The sequence below is a fragment of the Candoia aspera genome, chromosome 2 (genome assembly GCF_035149785.1).
Source record: "Candoia aspera isolate rCanAsp1 chromosome 2, rCanAsp1.hap2, whole genome shotgun sequence".
NCBI lineage: Eukaryota > Metazoa > Chordata > Lepidosauria > Squamata > Boidae > Candoia > Candoia aspera.
Genome location: NC_086154.1, coordinates 155,654,970 through 155,669,918, shown reverse-complemented (window position 1 = coordinate 155,669,918; position 14,949 = coordinate 155,654,970). Strand labels below are relative to the sequence as shown.

Here is a 14,949-nt window from a genome sequence, read left to right as displayed (position 1 = left end):
ATGTTTCTAATTTTAATCTTGTTTTTATTGTAAACTGCCCAGAGTCCCTCCTTGGGAGGGAGATTGGCGGTGATAGAGTTTGATAAATAAATAAACAATAAATAAATCCTAACCCAACCTAACCCAAGGCCTGGGGGAACAGGGACTTCTTGAACACCATCAGGGTGGAAGCCATGCAAATCTCTAGAGGGATACTATTCCAGAGGGCAGGCACTGCAACAGAAAAGGCAATGTCCTGACAAATGACATTGTTTAATCAAGGGGGCTGTAGTATACCCACTCTGCTTGTTGTACAGGATGGGCAGAAAGTACTGGAGATTCCACACAATTGGTATTGGTAAAATTTACAACCCAATTGTGTGAACACTTCTAAAAAGCAAGATACTAAAGCATTCAGAACAATAAGATCTAACTTGTGCCTTTCACTGGACCTTGAACAATGTGACAGTCTCTTTATGTGGGCTGTTCCACATCTGGAGAATAGTGACTGAGGAAAACTGTTTTGGACAATAGAAGGCAAATCTCAGACAAAGAGGTGTCTGGGCAAGTAAGACACCCCCTAGCCAATCTTAAAGTCCTAGGGTAGAGAGCACAGGGTGACTGACAGCAGCTAGAAATCCAAAGGACAGACAAGAGGAAAGGGCCCCTACTTGCCTGAAGGGTTCCAAACAAAGCCAATACTCTACCTGTCCTGTGAAGCATCTGAGAGAAATGACCCTTGCGAAAGTTGCGGTCTGACTAGAAGGAGCTGCACTTGGTGAGACTTTCCACACCAAGCAGACTCACCTTGCTCACTAGTGCTCTCTGGGTGGCAAAGCAGTGTTGCAAGAAGGCAGCACTAGGTGTGCAGCCCATGCTGTGAAGAAGCACCCTCAGCACCCCACCCAGGACACTCTCCTTGGCTTCAGACAAGATCACTGTCTACAGGGGGGAGGAAGGAAGGAAAAATTGAATTCATTAGGTATCACTCCAGAATGAAGGAAGCTATATAGAAGCAACGAAGGAGGGTTTCATGATACCGCACTCTTTATTCCAACATAGAACTAAGAACAAAAATGACAGCTGCACAAGTGAGTGAGATTCCCAATGTGTTCCAAGGAAGCATTTTATCACAAGAAAGGTAGCATGTCTTAAATTTAAAAAAAAGCTGTTTCCTACCTCACTTTAAACAGAGTTTCCTTATGTAAAGCATATTGATAAATAAAGAAGTACACCAAGATGCCAAACTTTGGTTGCAGGCGGAGAAGCCAACACAACTGAGGACAGAGACCTCAGTTATGGCTGGTGACATGAGGGCCTGGAAAAAGCTCTCTCCTACTGAGCAGGACTTGGTCTGGTTTTCCACTTAGACAGACTGTCTCTTTCACCAGTAGAACTCAGAGAAGCTCCTGCTCGTCATAGACACGTCTTCCTTCCTAGCGTCTGTGGCTCATCTTGGTTTCTGCATGCTACCCATCCATCCTTTAGCTTCAGGCCTTCCCCAGCATATTAGTTTCATTTTGCTCAACTGTGTTTCTAAGAACTGCCATGTGTAGCAACCACCAAAGATATTATTATAGAGATAGGAATTGTAATAAATGTAATATGTTTTGGTTTCCATGTCTTTTGGAAAACTTTGTGTCTTTTTCTCTCTCACCCCCTTCCCCATGTTCATGAGCTAACTTGCCAGATACATTGTGGGAAGCAGAATCTTTTCTCTTTAAGGCCAGTTCTGAATGCTCCACAACAGAGATAGGGGTAACCCTCACGTTTGGAGGACAAGACAGGTCTACTGAAACGCAAAGCTTTGTCGCAATGAGTATAGCAAGGCTAGATCTTACTTGCACAATAATTTCCAGGGTATCCAGCACCACCATGTTGGCCTCTGTGGCCATGTTTCCATCTACTAAAGCATCATGTTCCATCTCTTCCTTTGACCTAAGCAAGTGATAAAGAAAGTGGACATTAGGACATTCTGCATGACCAGACATTAATCTAAGTTTGCAAAGTCATTTAGTTGTTTCCTGATCACCATGCCACCCTACGTAGCCTTCAGAGCCAAAGGGCAGAACTGCCTTTTCCTAAAAAGGAGCACCCCCCAAGACATGTCTGTGAAAGCAACTGGCTACCCCAAAACTGCTGGCTTATCCCTCCCCTGGCAAATTACCAAAGGGCAAGAAAATTAGGCTGTGAGTTCATGGAAGGCTACGGGCTGGGAAGCAGAGGTAAAAAGCACATTTTGCCTGGTAATTTACCTTTTGGACTTGGCCTTTTCTGCTATAGATTTTTTAAAAAGCTTTTTACCAATTTGATGGACTGTGCAACAACATAAAATCACATTTTAAACCATGGCTAACTAAAGCCTTGAATACTGGTTGCTGGGGCATGACTGGGACGTGACTGTAGAAGGGAACTGTCGCTCTCCCGGCCTGGCCTGTAAACTTCACCATGCATCCAGTTGACCACCAGACGGTACAGAATGCTGGACGTGGTGGGCCTAGGGCCTGGTCCAGCAGGGCTCTTCTTACGCCCCACAGTCAGGTACGGTGAGAGGCTACTATTGTATTACTGAACCCAAGTCTGGTTCCTGTGGCTGGGTAAGTGCCTTAGCCATGACCACGAGTTAACTCCTTTCGGGAAAGGTAAAATTTCTGAAGGAAACCACTGAAACTCACAGACAGAGGTGAAGCTAAGGCTAGGACCCCTATTTCCCAATTTCTGAACTGACTTGAGAAGAGCATCATTTAATTTTTTGTGTTATTTCCAGAGGCTTCAACTCATACAGCTGCTAGAATAAGAAATGCCCAGTGAAGTGGCTCTGTAAGATAACATGCAATCAGGAAATCAACTTTTTCTCCTTCTTTGGAGGAAAAGTGAACATGTTACTAAGAAATGAAAGGGAGAAGAAAAATCTCCTCCTTCTCCAAAATTACACGTGGCCACTCATTGTGTACCACACCAACTCCCCAGCAGCAGAATGTGCGGGTATAGATAGGAACTCTCTGCCAGAATTACCCACAAACGCACTTGTCCACCTTGTCCGAGTTCTGCCTCCAGTGAGCAATATTCTTCCTCCAGCGAACGTTTTCTTGGTTTCCAAAGGGACTGCGCTCTGCCGAGAAAGGGGGAAAAGGGTTTGACTTTCACTGCTGCATAAATACGAAACGTGGAGTGGTTAAGCCTCTGGACCAGAAACCAGGAGGCTGTGAGTTCTAGTCCCGTCTTAGGCCTGAAAGCCAGCTGGGTGACCTTGGGCCAGTCACTCTCTCTCAGCCCAACCCACCTCACAGGGTTGTTGTTGTGGGGTTAAAAGAGGAGGAAGGAGTATTAGGTATGTTCGCCGCCTTGAGTTATTTACAAAAAATAATAAAGGCGGGATAAAAAAAAATCTTTAAAAAAAAGACCAGCTTGTTGCTCTCTGGAACAGGACGGGAGACCCATCTGGGTTTTTGATTTTATTTCAAACAGAAGTTCCTTATTTCAGATAGAACTGTCAGGCTTTATTTTGGTGCAAATTAAAGCTGTCTTTAATTATGGCTCCATTTCCATACCACTACAACAAACAGAAGCTTCTTTCTTATGTCTTTCCATCTGAACCAATCTGAAAAATAAGGAAAATCAAACCCAATGTGTTCATTTTCTTCAGGGAGGGAATCTTTGGCATCACTGACTAAATTTGCAACAAACGTGGCCCAGAAATGATGGTCCACCTCATGGGGAGAGGGAATGGTGGAAGCAGAGTTGTGCTGGGGCCTCCCACTCCCCCCTGCACTTTGGCTGGTCTCACCTCGGCTGCGTCGAACCATTTCTTGACGTGCCCCAGAAGTGCCTAAGATGGCTTCCTCCAGTCGCGCTTTCATGTCCAGAGATTTTTTGAAGGTCAGGCTATTGATGCGTTCAAAGGCCTTTTTGCCCTATGGGATGGCATCAGTCCTCATTAAGCAAGGAGGAGATACTTGCAGGACCAAGATCTGCCAGCCAATTGCCCAGAGTTCTTCAGAAATAGGAACACAGCTTCCCACAGAACAAAGTAATCAAAGGCCTATTTCAAAAGGAGTTCAGTAGTGAACATCACAGTTCGTTGGCTCCACCAAAAGTATTGCTGGCTGAAGCCAAATCAGCTTACATTCCCAGCACCAGTTGCTCTAGAAAGTTGTCACATCTCAGTTGCACTAAGCCCATTTCAATTTTCCAGTTCTAACACAGCATTCCCTCCCCCATTTCCACTCACTGCCATCAACAATCCCTTTTTTAAAAAAAATTCAAGAGACTTCTCAATATTTTATGGAAATGCTGGTAATATGGTGGCCAAACTAAATTATTTCAAGTCACTGGTCTAGTTTTTTTCCTGCATTTGTCTTCTCATCCAGTTTCCACACAAACAACATTAGTCTTTCCCATCCCTAACCAACCTGTCTGCCTGAGGCTTTGCGTTCATAATACTTAAGATCTGCACTTAATAATGAAAAGCACAGCGCAAGGATAACACTTGTCTTTATTCATTTGCTTTTGCTATCCTGCTATTTGACTCAGGTGAATTAATTATTTCGGTATTCATTCAAATACTTCATAGACTAAATTACAATTATGTTTTTCTTAAAAGTTCAATACATTATTTTTTTTCCAGGTTTTCCTAAGCACCATGTTGCTCTTCGATAAAGATTTTCCATACTCAGGTTAGGACCTTGTGACAAAAATGCTTATGAATTATACTTCTGGCTTCCATACCAACTTCTAGGGAAATAGTATATGAGCCAAAGACAGGACTCTTGTTTTTACCTCAGTCTTTGAAGGAGAGGACCAGGATCAAAATATCATAATTCTCAGATTCTTCTAACCTTGTATTCAAAGCAGGAGACACAGAGGTAGAGCAAGTCAAGTAGACGGTTCACATGGAAAGCCGAGAGGTCAGCCAACCAACGATGTAGCACCGCTCCATCAGCATTCTTTAGTACCCAGAGGAGACACACCAGCAGATTGCGACTTGCCTCAGCAGAAAGCATGCTGTACTGGCGGGGAGGCTGCAGACAGACAAAAGCCACTCAGAACAGTTCATGCAACAAACTCCTGAACATGTCTTACGCTGCGCATGATCAAAGTTCACTGATTTAGTCAACTCTACTTGAAAGAGCTGCTACAATCCAGAGGAGGGGGAAAAGAGTTGTACCTGCAGGGAAGGGCTATGCTTGCATGAAGATGGTTCCAGTTCAATCCCTGGCATCTCCAGTTAGAAAAGAAAAACTGGCTAGAACCAGTCACAATCAAAAAGGATGGGCTATCTGAACCAGTGTTCTAACTTGCTATTTGGCAGCTTCGTAACTCCTCTAAAGCTTTTAGATGCCATCCAGAATAAATGACCTCCACTGCCATTTTTTCTTTGCGCTTATAATGCTTTTATCAAGCTTGGATCCAGCTTGCTCAAGATACTGCTTTAATCAAAGGATATGCAGACTAGATGCATTCTCAGTGGCCACTCCACAGCTTGGCATTTGAGAGCCTTTTATTTTGGGATGTCCCACAATATTCAGCATGAGCATGTGATTTATGAGATGGCTGCTCAGATGGCATGTTCCTACCTATCTGCTGAATCTTCTCCTGAGACCTGTGGATGTAAGAAGAGTCCTTGTGTGGTTGGATTCATGTCACTGGGAGAAGTACAATCCTTGTGTACATGGTTTCATCTCTGTGAGAGAAACTTGAAGCTGGAGAATGTGAAGTTTCAAATCCAGAGTGTGATGTGCAGGAATTCCCCACCTCTGTTAAGCCTGGATTCTGTCCTATGTTCCTGTGTCTCAAGAACAATGGACACTCACCACTGATGGCATCTGGAATACTGTAGACCGATGAGGATGAGGCAGGGGAGAGCCTGCAATTGCCATAGCAACTGATGGGCTAATGGTGCTGCCATCTCCATCTCCATCATCAACCATCACAGAGGCTAGCCGCCCTCGCTGGATGTGGTTCTCTGTAAAACAGAATTGGCTAGTGCTTGAGTAACAGAGGAAAAAAATCAACTTTTTTTCCCACCCAGTCAGCTACTTTGATGGTGTTCCATCTATGAAAACTGCCAATTAAAAATATCGTGAACACAACAAAACAGTACACCAACGTTAAAATGTACTTCAAACCATTTCAGGTAGTCATTTTTATTTTTAAAGTAAAGACCAACCATTGTTATTAGAACAAGAAGCTGATCTTTGGAAAAAAGTATTGACAAGACTAAGCCTGGGGCCGCTAAATCTGGAGGGAAGCAAACTCAGTAAGCAAGAAGTTCTACAATGCTGACCAAGCAAACCCAGGAGAGCAAATTCTTAGCATTTTCTTTGTTGATTTGTTTGATTTGCAGGGCTGCCCAATTGACAAATGACTCAAGGCAGCTTGCAAAGAGGATTAAAAGCATAAAAACCTGCTGGGGAGGATAAAAACTTAAACCACAAACACATAGGTACATAAATTGCCCTGGCCCAATGTGTAGAGCCAGGTTTTAAAGGCCAGCAGGGTTGAAGCCATATCAGTCTCAGGAAAAATGCTGTTCCAAAAAGCAGGTGCAGCTTTCCCCAGTCTGAGTGGATTATAGATGCGTGGACTTCAGTTCCCAACATTCCCAAGCCAGTATGGCCCTCACAGAATTCTTGGAGTTGAAAATCATAGGTGGGAGCCCTCATGGTACAGGAAGCACATCCAGCCGATCCCCAGAGACCACAACTTGTCTACAATTATAGGGGTTAAGCAAGGCAGACCTATACTCATTTCCCCAATGAATAGGAGCTGACACAATCCTAAAGCCTAATGATCAGGTTCCACAATCAAGCTGTGAGATTCCTAGATCAAGCCCCAGATCTTATTTTAGTTCTTTAAACTCTAATTATTCTTCTGGCTTCCCTTCCTAATCTTCCTTCATAATAGTCTTGTTTGCTATTTCACTAGCCTCTTGCTCCATCTCTCCATGGTCATTCATTCAATTATACTTGCTTTAATTTTGTTTAAATTGTTGTGTTCTTCACAAAAAAAACTGGCATGGGATACACAATTATTCATCTCCAGTTTGAATCTTTTTGTGAGGTAACTCAAATTTTAATAGGTTTTATAATTGAAAGTTGATCACTATTTAAAAAAAAAAAGCCAATCTGTTGTATTGGCCCAATAGATTTTACAGTTGTTTTGTTCAACTAACAGGGGTTTCAGTAACCAATAGTGGCAAAATACGCTTTAGTGATAGCAGAGTTAATCCAGAATACATGGATTAATTAAGAATAGGAAGGAAGTAAGGAAAGAAAATGGATGCAGCCATGAATGTGAAACAATCATTTCCCTATTCTTATGTCTGGCAAATCATAATGTATTCCTAGATTTGGTTTTAATTTTACATATCGTTCCCCATGTATCAGAAGGATCTTTTGATACAAAGAAATGAACAATACAGAACAATTCTCAAATATATTGTTAAAGCTGACTTTTATCATCTGTATGTTGGAATCAAGTGACATAAATATAGGTGATCAATTTGTATCCATCGCCAAGGATTTAGCTGAGGAATCAGAACAAACAGCAGAAATAGAAAATTTGATAAGAAAAGCTATGATAGATTGTCAAAGAGATTAGAAACAATGAAATATAAAGCAAGTCTGATTTTAAGCTTTGAAATAAAACGGCTGTGTTTAATAAAAGTAGCTACTTCAAACTATTTGGTCAGGTGCAGAACAGCAAAGCTATTAAAAAGTCAGCCTGGCCTGGCTTCATTGTACTGATCATTGTATTGAAATGGCTGGGCAAACCAGGTAGCAATGCTTTATATCACTAAATGTCCTCTCTTACTTGGAGGGAGAACTCCTACTTCCAACCACTTTGACACCACCGATACCAGGATAGTGGGATCCCACTGGTCAACTGATTCTCTCCAAATTGAATTCAGTGCTTTATTGTAATCAAAGACCATGAGTATATAGGAGTCACACAATTATAAAACTATTAAAAACTGAAGAATTTAAAAAACTGAACTATTAAAAAAAGAAATAAAACAGCAGTGCCAAACAATCCACTCTGTATAAAATCTACAGGCAATATAACAAAATTTAGGAATGCTCAGATTAAGTCATTCTGATTTGACAACAGGTGCTAAGACAGAATAAATCCGGGTGCCCTGGAAAATGAACTATTTATGGAATTATATAATGAGTATGGATGACTTCATAGAAAATACAATATAAAAGAAAAAGGGCCTTTGTTTCAATAGTTCTGCATGGATGGAAATCATTTTCCTGTGGAATTTTCTACCACTTCCCTGTTGGTAACACATTAAAACGCGCCAACATCATAGCTCTTCTATATTTCAATTTGACTTAAGTATCTAGCTGTACTGAAGCTGACAGACTAACTACTTAAAAAAACAGGACAGCAGACTTGTCACTGGCAAAAATGGTCTAGCAAGGTGGTCTCCTCTGGCACTGTCTGCACACACTGGCACTTTCATCTATTACCCTCCCACTTTCATCTATTACCCTCCCACCCCACAACTCCTGGCCTTACCTGTGAAGTCATAGAGCTGCGGTAGAGCATCCATGATGATGCCAATCAGAGGCAAATAGAGCTGAGCCACTTGGGCTCGCACAGCAGGGTCCATGTAGCGGGTATCAGAGTCATGACTGCACAACAGGTTGTGTAGGGTACAGATGGCCTTCTTGTGCAGGAAGAATGCCCTGATGGAGGGAGGGAACGAGTAGCAATACCATAAAAAGATTCTGAGAACAGAGACACAAAATACTGCTCTTTCATTCATTCCTCCAAGGACAGAGGAAAATGCTGGCCATTGCCCATGGGGTAACAAAGAAGCCCCCAAGTCCTTCCCTCATTCTAGAATTGCTGTAAGGAAGTAATAAAAAAATATTCACACCCTGCAGGTGGCAGCACCTGGCTGACCCTGTCTGAACTAGGAAGTTAGACTGGGTCTGGCCTGGTTCATCTATGGATAGGTAGGAAACTACCAGGGAAAACCAGGCTCCAGCCAGGTTGGGAAATCAAAACCATCCTGGAAAAAGGCAGTGGCAAACCATTTCCATGTGGTGGCCAAAAAAACCGCATGGCTGGAGTCACACTCAATTCAGAAGATTTTACCCTTTAATGGGAATGGCCTCATGCACATACGGACAGAGTGCCTCTTTCAGAATTGCTTCACTAATGTTACAGCAAGTGGCTGGCTAAATATTCACGTAAGACACACGGCTTGCTGGCCTGGAGAATGGTGCTCAGCGTCTCCAGGAGAAGCCATCCCTCGGAAGGCTCTGGTTTGTAGTCTGGAGAGGCTGAGCAAGCCAGCCCTAGCCTCAGAGCGTAAACAGCCGCTCTGGCAGGAAGCCTCAGTCATAAGCTGTGGGCAGAAGGTGAAGGGGGTCTCCTCTGGGACAGGGACAAGCCTGCCTCAGTTTGCTTTCTATTTCAGGGTTATCTCTTCTCTGTGATTTGCTTTGTTCAGTGAGGCACTGCCTCAGACGGAACTTTTGAGATTTGCAGGCAAAGAGATAAAAAACACACTCTACTGCAAATTATCCTCTTGACCAAAGATGGACAGTCCTGTAGTGGGCCTGGGGTTGTGCTTAAGAGGGAGGGCAAACTGAAGATCCAAAGTGGGTAAGGCTGTGCCACACACATGGGTGGCACCAGGATTTTCTGTTATTTGTCTTCAGGGTTTCAGGGGAGAGAGTTTGGGAAGGGTAAGGTTTATGCCAGTGTTTCCCAACCTTGTCAACTTTAAGACACATGGACTTTTAACTCCGAGAATTGGTTTACACTGGTTTCCAGCCTGAAGGAGTGGAAGACAGTATCTCCCATTTTTGGCTATTGTGGCCAGGGGACTTGGGGGGGGGGGGGCACATGCAGCCACAGGGCTTCAGTCTCCCCCACTAGATCACACCTACCCCTCCGCATCAGGCTCCAGGATGAGTGCCAGCTCCATCAATACCAAGCCCGCCAGGAAGTGCTGTTGCCGAAAGGCTATAGAGAGCTCAAACATGCTGGCCACTCGCTGGTCCTGAGTGTGGCTGGAGAAAGCCGAACTCTGCAAAGAGGAGGCGGCCAATGAAACGCCAGGCAGAGCCGCATCTCGAGCCATTTCTGCCCTTAGAGTACAAAGCAAAGGGCAGCAATCCAAGGGCCCTTTCCCCCCCTGCAGCCACTATTATCCATCACTGACTCAGGCTCTGTCTTCCCTTTAGGGACTGTCTGCAGTGGCGAGTAGGAGGTGGAGAACAGAGAGAAGAGACAAAAGGCTGCGCAAGTGTCTATAAAGAAGAATAGATAACTCAGCAGCACAAATGTTTCTTTTCCATCATAGAATAATGCTCTTTTCCAGGGAAAGTATACCCTGCTGTCACCTCCTGCCACTGATTGTCTTATCCCTGGCAGTTCTGCTAATTCCTGTCCTGAACCTGCCTCCAAATTGTTACCTGCCTCTTTTTATACTGTATCGCTACTTTTATATCTTGCCTTTCCTGTAAGAGGTTCAGGTAGTGCAAAAGCAACATTTCCCATTTTTCCTATATTTCCTGGAAACCTATTTCTCTGGCAAATTTTCCCTGAGCCCCAAGTCTTTCTCCCCCACCCCGTACCTCAACAACTATTTCAAATGCTGGAAAAATTCACAGAGGAGGGATCCATCCAAAACCTGAAACCTGGCAGCTAAACAGAACCTCCAAGTTCAGGGTGGTGGTAGCTCCTGGAGGTGATGGGAGCACAGAAGGGGAGAACCTGATCTTCAGCAAGAGGCTCTTGTCTCTCATCCTCTTCCTTCATGCTGGTCTACCTACCTGGGAAGTTGCTGATGAGATGGAGGGAGAAGGGGAAGCAGGAGGGGAGAGGCCACTGCAGGGAAGGTTCAGGGTGACATAGTGTTCATGGCTGCAGATGATACGGATCAAGTCCATTCTGAGAGCAATGAGGGCATTGGGATTCTGTGTGGTCAACAGCCAGTTATTGATCTGGAGAATGAGAAGAAAGCCTTGAATTACCCTGGTCTTAGTGAGCGATGCAGATCCATCTTCCAGGCTCAGGAAGGTTGTTATCCCAACAACCTTCTTTTGCAATCTATACTAGGTCAGAGCTTTTACACTAAATCAGAAGCTCAATAATATGTCAGGGCAAGCCCCTCTATCTTTGTGTGCACCCATAAAAGACAGCAAGCAAAGCTTTCTGCAGGAAGCAGCAAGGAGGCTGAATTAGGTTTGGGGAATGAGAGGGAACACAGAACGGGATCAAAAATATTCTGTGCAAAAAATGATGCTCTAACTCTGCAATGAGCCACTTCACTACTGAGTAACTTCACAGCCAATTTTTTTAAAAAAAATATTGACGTTAGGACAGTTGAATAAAGTAAACAAGTGCATAGCAAAATGAATTATAGACACAGTTGGACTATACACTGGATTCCTAAAGGTAACTTGCTGACGTAGTGAAAGGATTCCTCTTCTACCATAAAGATCTCCGATCAGTATCAGCAGCTAGCCTCGGTCCCTCCCCAGCAGGAAACTGGGAACTCTGGGAGAAAGGCACACTGAAATCCCTCTTATTACCTGCTTGTAATAGGAACGCAGGAGGAGGAGGACAAAGCCACGATCCATGAATGACAGCAGGTCATTGAGGAAAAAAGCCAGGCTAGTGTTGAGATGCTCCACCAGTTCCACATCCTATGGAAACAGCATAACCACCTATGAATTGGCACTACCCGAGGCTTTTATGGACCTTTGGCACACAGAGTGCCGCAGCAGAATGCACAAATTAAAAGACTTTTCACACTCTCCACAACTGGTGAGCTGTGGGCACAGCAGGCAGAATGCAAATGGGGCAAGACCCTGAGAGAACAGGCCTGTGACTTGGGAGTTACAGCTATTGCCGGGCAATCTTTGCCCAGGTTTGGCTGGTGTACCAGTACTAGCCTTACCTAGATGATAAGGTTCTTGTGACAGTGACACATGTCCTCATCATTATGTTGCTAGACTATTCCAATAAGCTTTAATTGGGGCTGTCTTTCCAAAGACAAGTGTAATGTGCTTTTCGTGAATAATACCCATCAGTAGGCAGCTGTTCCATTTTGTATTAATTGCAGTTTTCAAAAACTGCAATTAATACAAAATGGAACAGCTGCCTACTGATGGGTATTATTCACGAAAAGCACATTACACTTGTCTTTCAGACCCTATATTGGTTGCCAGTAGGTTTTGGGGTGCAATTCAAAGTGTTGATTTTGACCTATGAACCCCTGTAGGGTTGGGCACCTAGGTATCTGCAGGACCACCTTCTACTGGAATCAACCTGCCCACGGCATTCTTCTCAGACGCTCCTGGTTAAACCCCAGTTCCATGATGTGAAGGGAACGAAGGCCAGGAGAAGCTATTTTTCAGTTGTAGCCCCAACCTTGTGGAATTAAGGCCAGAATTAATCCTTGCTCCCTTTCTCTTCAACATTCTAGAAGCTACTTAAGACTGGACTTTTCCTAAGAGTCTTTCACAAACCTTCTGACAACGGCTAGCGATTTCAGCACTGATAGTGCCCACCAGAGCTGAGATGTCATCTATAAAGCGGCCAGGGAAGCGCATCTTGCGCGGGGCCTCTAGCTTGTCACATAGGAACAGATGGTGCACCATACTCTTCACCTGCAAGAAGCACAAGTCCCAGTTGTATGCATCAGCCAAATAGTCCATCCAGTGGGTTCCAGTCTGAACCTCAACCAATCCAGGCTGCCATGCAGGCAGAGTGACTCCTCCCAGAGTAGTGCATTTAGCCCGTGCTTTAGTAAACTATGAACTGTACTTCCAACAAGGAATCTTATTCAATCGCTATCCTGACTAGTTCTGTCGTTTTCCTTACTGAAGGGTTCTTACTGAAGAGTTAGAAGCAGTTAACAGGATAGGCCATGTGGGCGAGGGCTTCACTTCAAATGTGAAAAATACGCGATCATGATCAACATGCAAGAGGCGGAGCCAATGAAATTCTTTAACTGCCCATCCTCTGCTCCCAAATACAGATGGTGGGACAATTACTATATCTAACTACCTAAACGGACAAAACAGAAAATTGGAAATGTTTGTATGGTACAGAACAGAAAATTCTGTACAGATAGCAAAAAGGCTGCCTATGAAAAAAAAAAGTTAAGCAAGTAAAGAGAAGCCAACGTTTCTGACCATAAAGACTGGCAATCTGAACATACCATCAGCTGGAAGAAGAACCACGCTTGATGCAAAGCAGCCTCCCGCACAGAACTGGTGCTCACCACCCACTGGAGGGCCAGTTCTTCATGAAGCAGCTGCAGGGCCAGAGAGCAAAAAGGGTTACAAAGGACACAGGCCGTGGCATGCTGTACTGAACAATTCAGAGGCGGCCCTGCAGAATCAGTCCCCCAGTCACCAGCCGGTGCTTCTGGAGCTCTCAGCAGGGGAGGGGGAAAAGTAAGAATACAACATACATCCCAACATACATTCCTATTCTTCCATGGATGCTGCTTTCAGAGACTCCTAATGCTATAAAGCCAAAGGCACACTGCAGCTCTTCTGGGTTTTTTCCTCCTAAATAGATTTTCCATGGGAAGACATGATGGGAAAAGTGGTGGGACTAACATAAATATGGGACAGCTACAGTGGATGGGGCTGTCTGGACCCCTTGTAAAATTCTGTGAATAAGACTGGCCAGCCATACTGTACAATAAAAAGCTTCTCTGGAAATACCCTCTAAATCAAATTATAGCGTTTTGGCACAGTGGCTGAACAACTCCCTTTCGATTCCCAGAAGCTACTGCTAGATCCACAAGAAGTACAGATAGCTATCTGAAAGATAGCTAGAAAAGGGGCTAGGTTTTTGTGGCATTGTTATCCCCAATCAAATTACTTAGATGCTATTCACTTTATCCATCTTTGTGACCTGTCTGACCTACATCATGGCTGGGTACCAAATGGTTTGAAACAATGCAATAAATCCAAATGTTTAGAGAAAGAGTATTAAATAACTTGGGCTGAAATTCCAAGCACTTGGGACATGCATACTAATATCATTGGGTCTTTGGGCATGACTGGCCTACAACTTTGCCTTTTTGAGTTCTCCAAATACTGTAGCTAGACGTAATAGCACAGTCCATCCTCCAGACCAGTTGCACATTTAGAAACTGACATGCTTCCAGAAGTGAGAAAAGTAATCCATATATTGCTCATCCATCAAGGAGATAAAAGAAAAACAACTTCAGTCACAGCACACCCACGAAAGTAGCCAACAAACTACAGCGTTCCTCCCTCTCCAAGCTCCAGTTAGGAGCAGCTCCCACTTCAGACAGCCCAAGTCAACAGTGAACAGCCTGGTCCACACACACTTCCCTGGTAGCTCTGTGGACTCCAAGAGCAGTTTAGAAGATTGGCTTGAGAGGAAAGTCTGGGGAGTGACGTATCACGTATGGAAGAACCAGAGCAGTTAGTCAGCGAGGAAGTGGCAAAGGCTATCATGGTCTTTGGTTAGAACAGAAGGGCAGAAATGAAAAGTGAAAACAGAAGGACCCAGTAAGCTGAACCACAGTAAAGGATCGGCTTATCATCATTCCTAGTGTGGCTTGGTCCCTGCAGTCAGCAGGTTCTGGAGTTTTGCTGACAGAAGCCAGTTATGGAAAGATGAGCATCAGCTGAAGCTGTGCCATTCCGCAGAGCTTACGCGCCCTCATCCCACGCATTCATTCCTACTATACCACACTGTTACAGCATCTCTTTCAGTTCTCAAGGTTTCTGGTCAAGATGCCTTTTAGCTTAATTCTAAGCCTGACTCAGTGCAACTTCCTCCCAAGCGTGCCTAGGATCAACATTTCAGTCTGTCATGGAGAACATGTCTGAGTCCTTCTCTACCTTTTTGGTTGCTGGTCTCAGTGGAGCTGCCGGCACAAAAGTGGAGCCCTCAAGATAGGAGGAGATACGATTAGGTGCTCGCTCTGCAGCCTGTGAGGGGAAAAGC

At 44.2% G+C, this 14,949-nt stretch overlaps 1 protein-coding gene across 9 annotated transcripts in view; it reads right to left on the bottom strand.

The window, feature by feature from the left end:
- DOCK6 (dedicator of cytokinesis 6) overlaps positions 1–14,949 on the bottom strand; it is a 100,468-nt gene that overhangs the window by 22,530 nt on the left and 62,989 nt on the right. For 7 of the 9 annotated variants that reach the window (XR_010067270.1, XR_010067271.1, XM_063294435.1 and 4 more), the window contains 13 exons: positions 14,844–14,933; positions 13,175–13,270; positions 12,480–12,620; positions 11,541–11,654; positions 10,779–10,949; positions 9,891–10,030; positions 8,506–8,675; positions 5,793–5,944; positions 4,818–5,000; positions 3,767–3,893; positions 3,007–3,091; positions 1,821–1,917; positions 787–921 (listed from right to left, as the gene is read on the bottom strand). Coding sequence is in view for 6 of the 9 variants with exons in the window: in XM_063294435.1 (XP_063150505.1) it covers positions 787–921; positions 1,821–1,917; positions 3,007–3,091; positions 3,767–3,893; positions 4,818–5,000; positions 5,793–5,944; positions 8,506–8,675; positions 9,891–10,030; positions 10,779–10,949; positions 11,541–11,654; positions 12,480–12,620; positions 13,175–13,270; positions 14,844–14,933 (1,701 nt within the window). In the remaining 3 variants the exon portion in view is untranslated. Of the gene's footprint in view, positions 1–786; positions 922–1,820; positions 1,918–3,006; positions 3,092–3,766; positions 3,894–4,817; positions 5,001–5,792; positions 5,945–8,505; positions 8,676–9,890; positions 10,031–10,778; positions 10,950–11,540; positions 11,655–12,479; positions 12,621–13,174; positions 13,271–14,843; positions 14,934–14,949 lie in introns of those variants that run through there. The other 2 variants (XR_010067272.1, XM_063294437.1) reach the window with 2 other exon arrangements.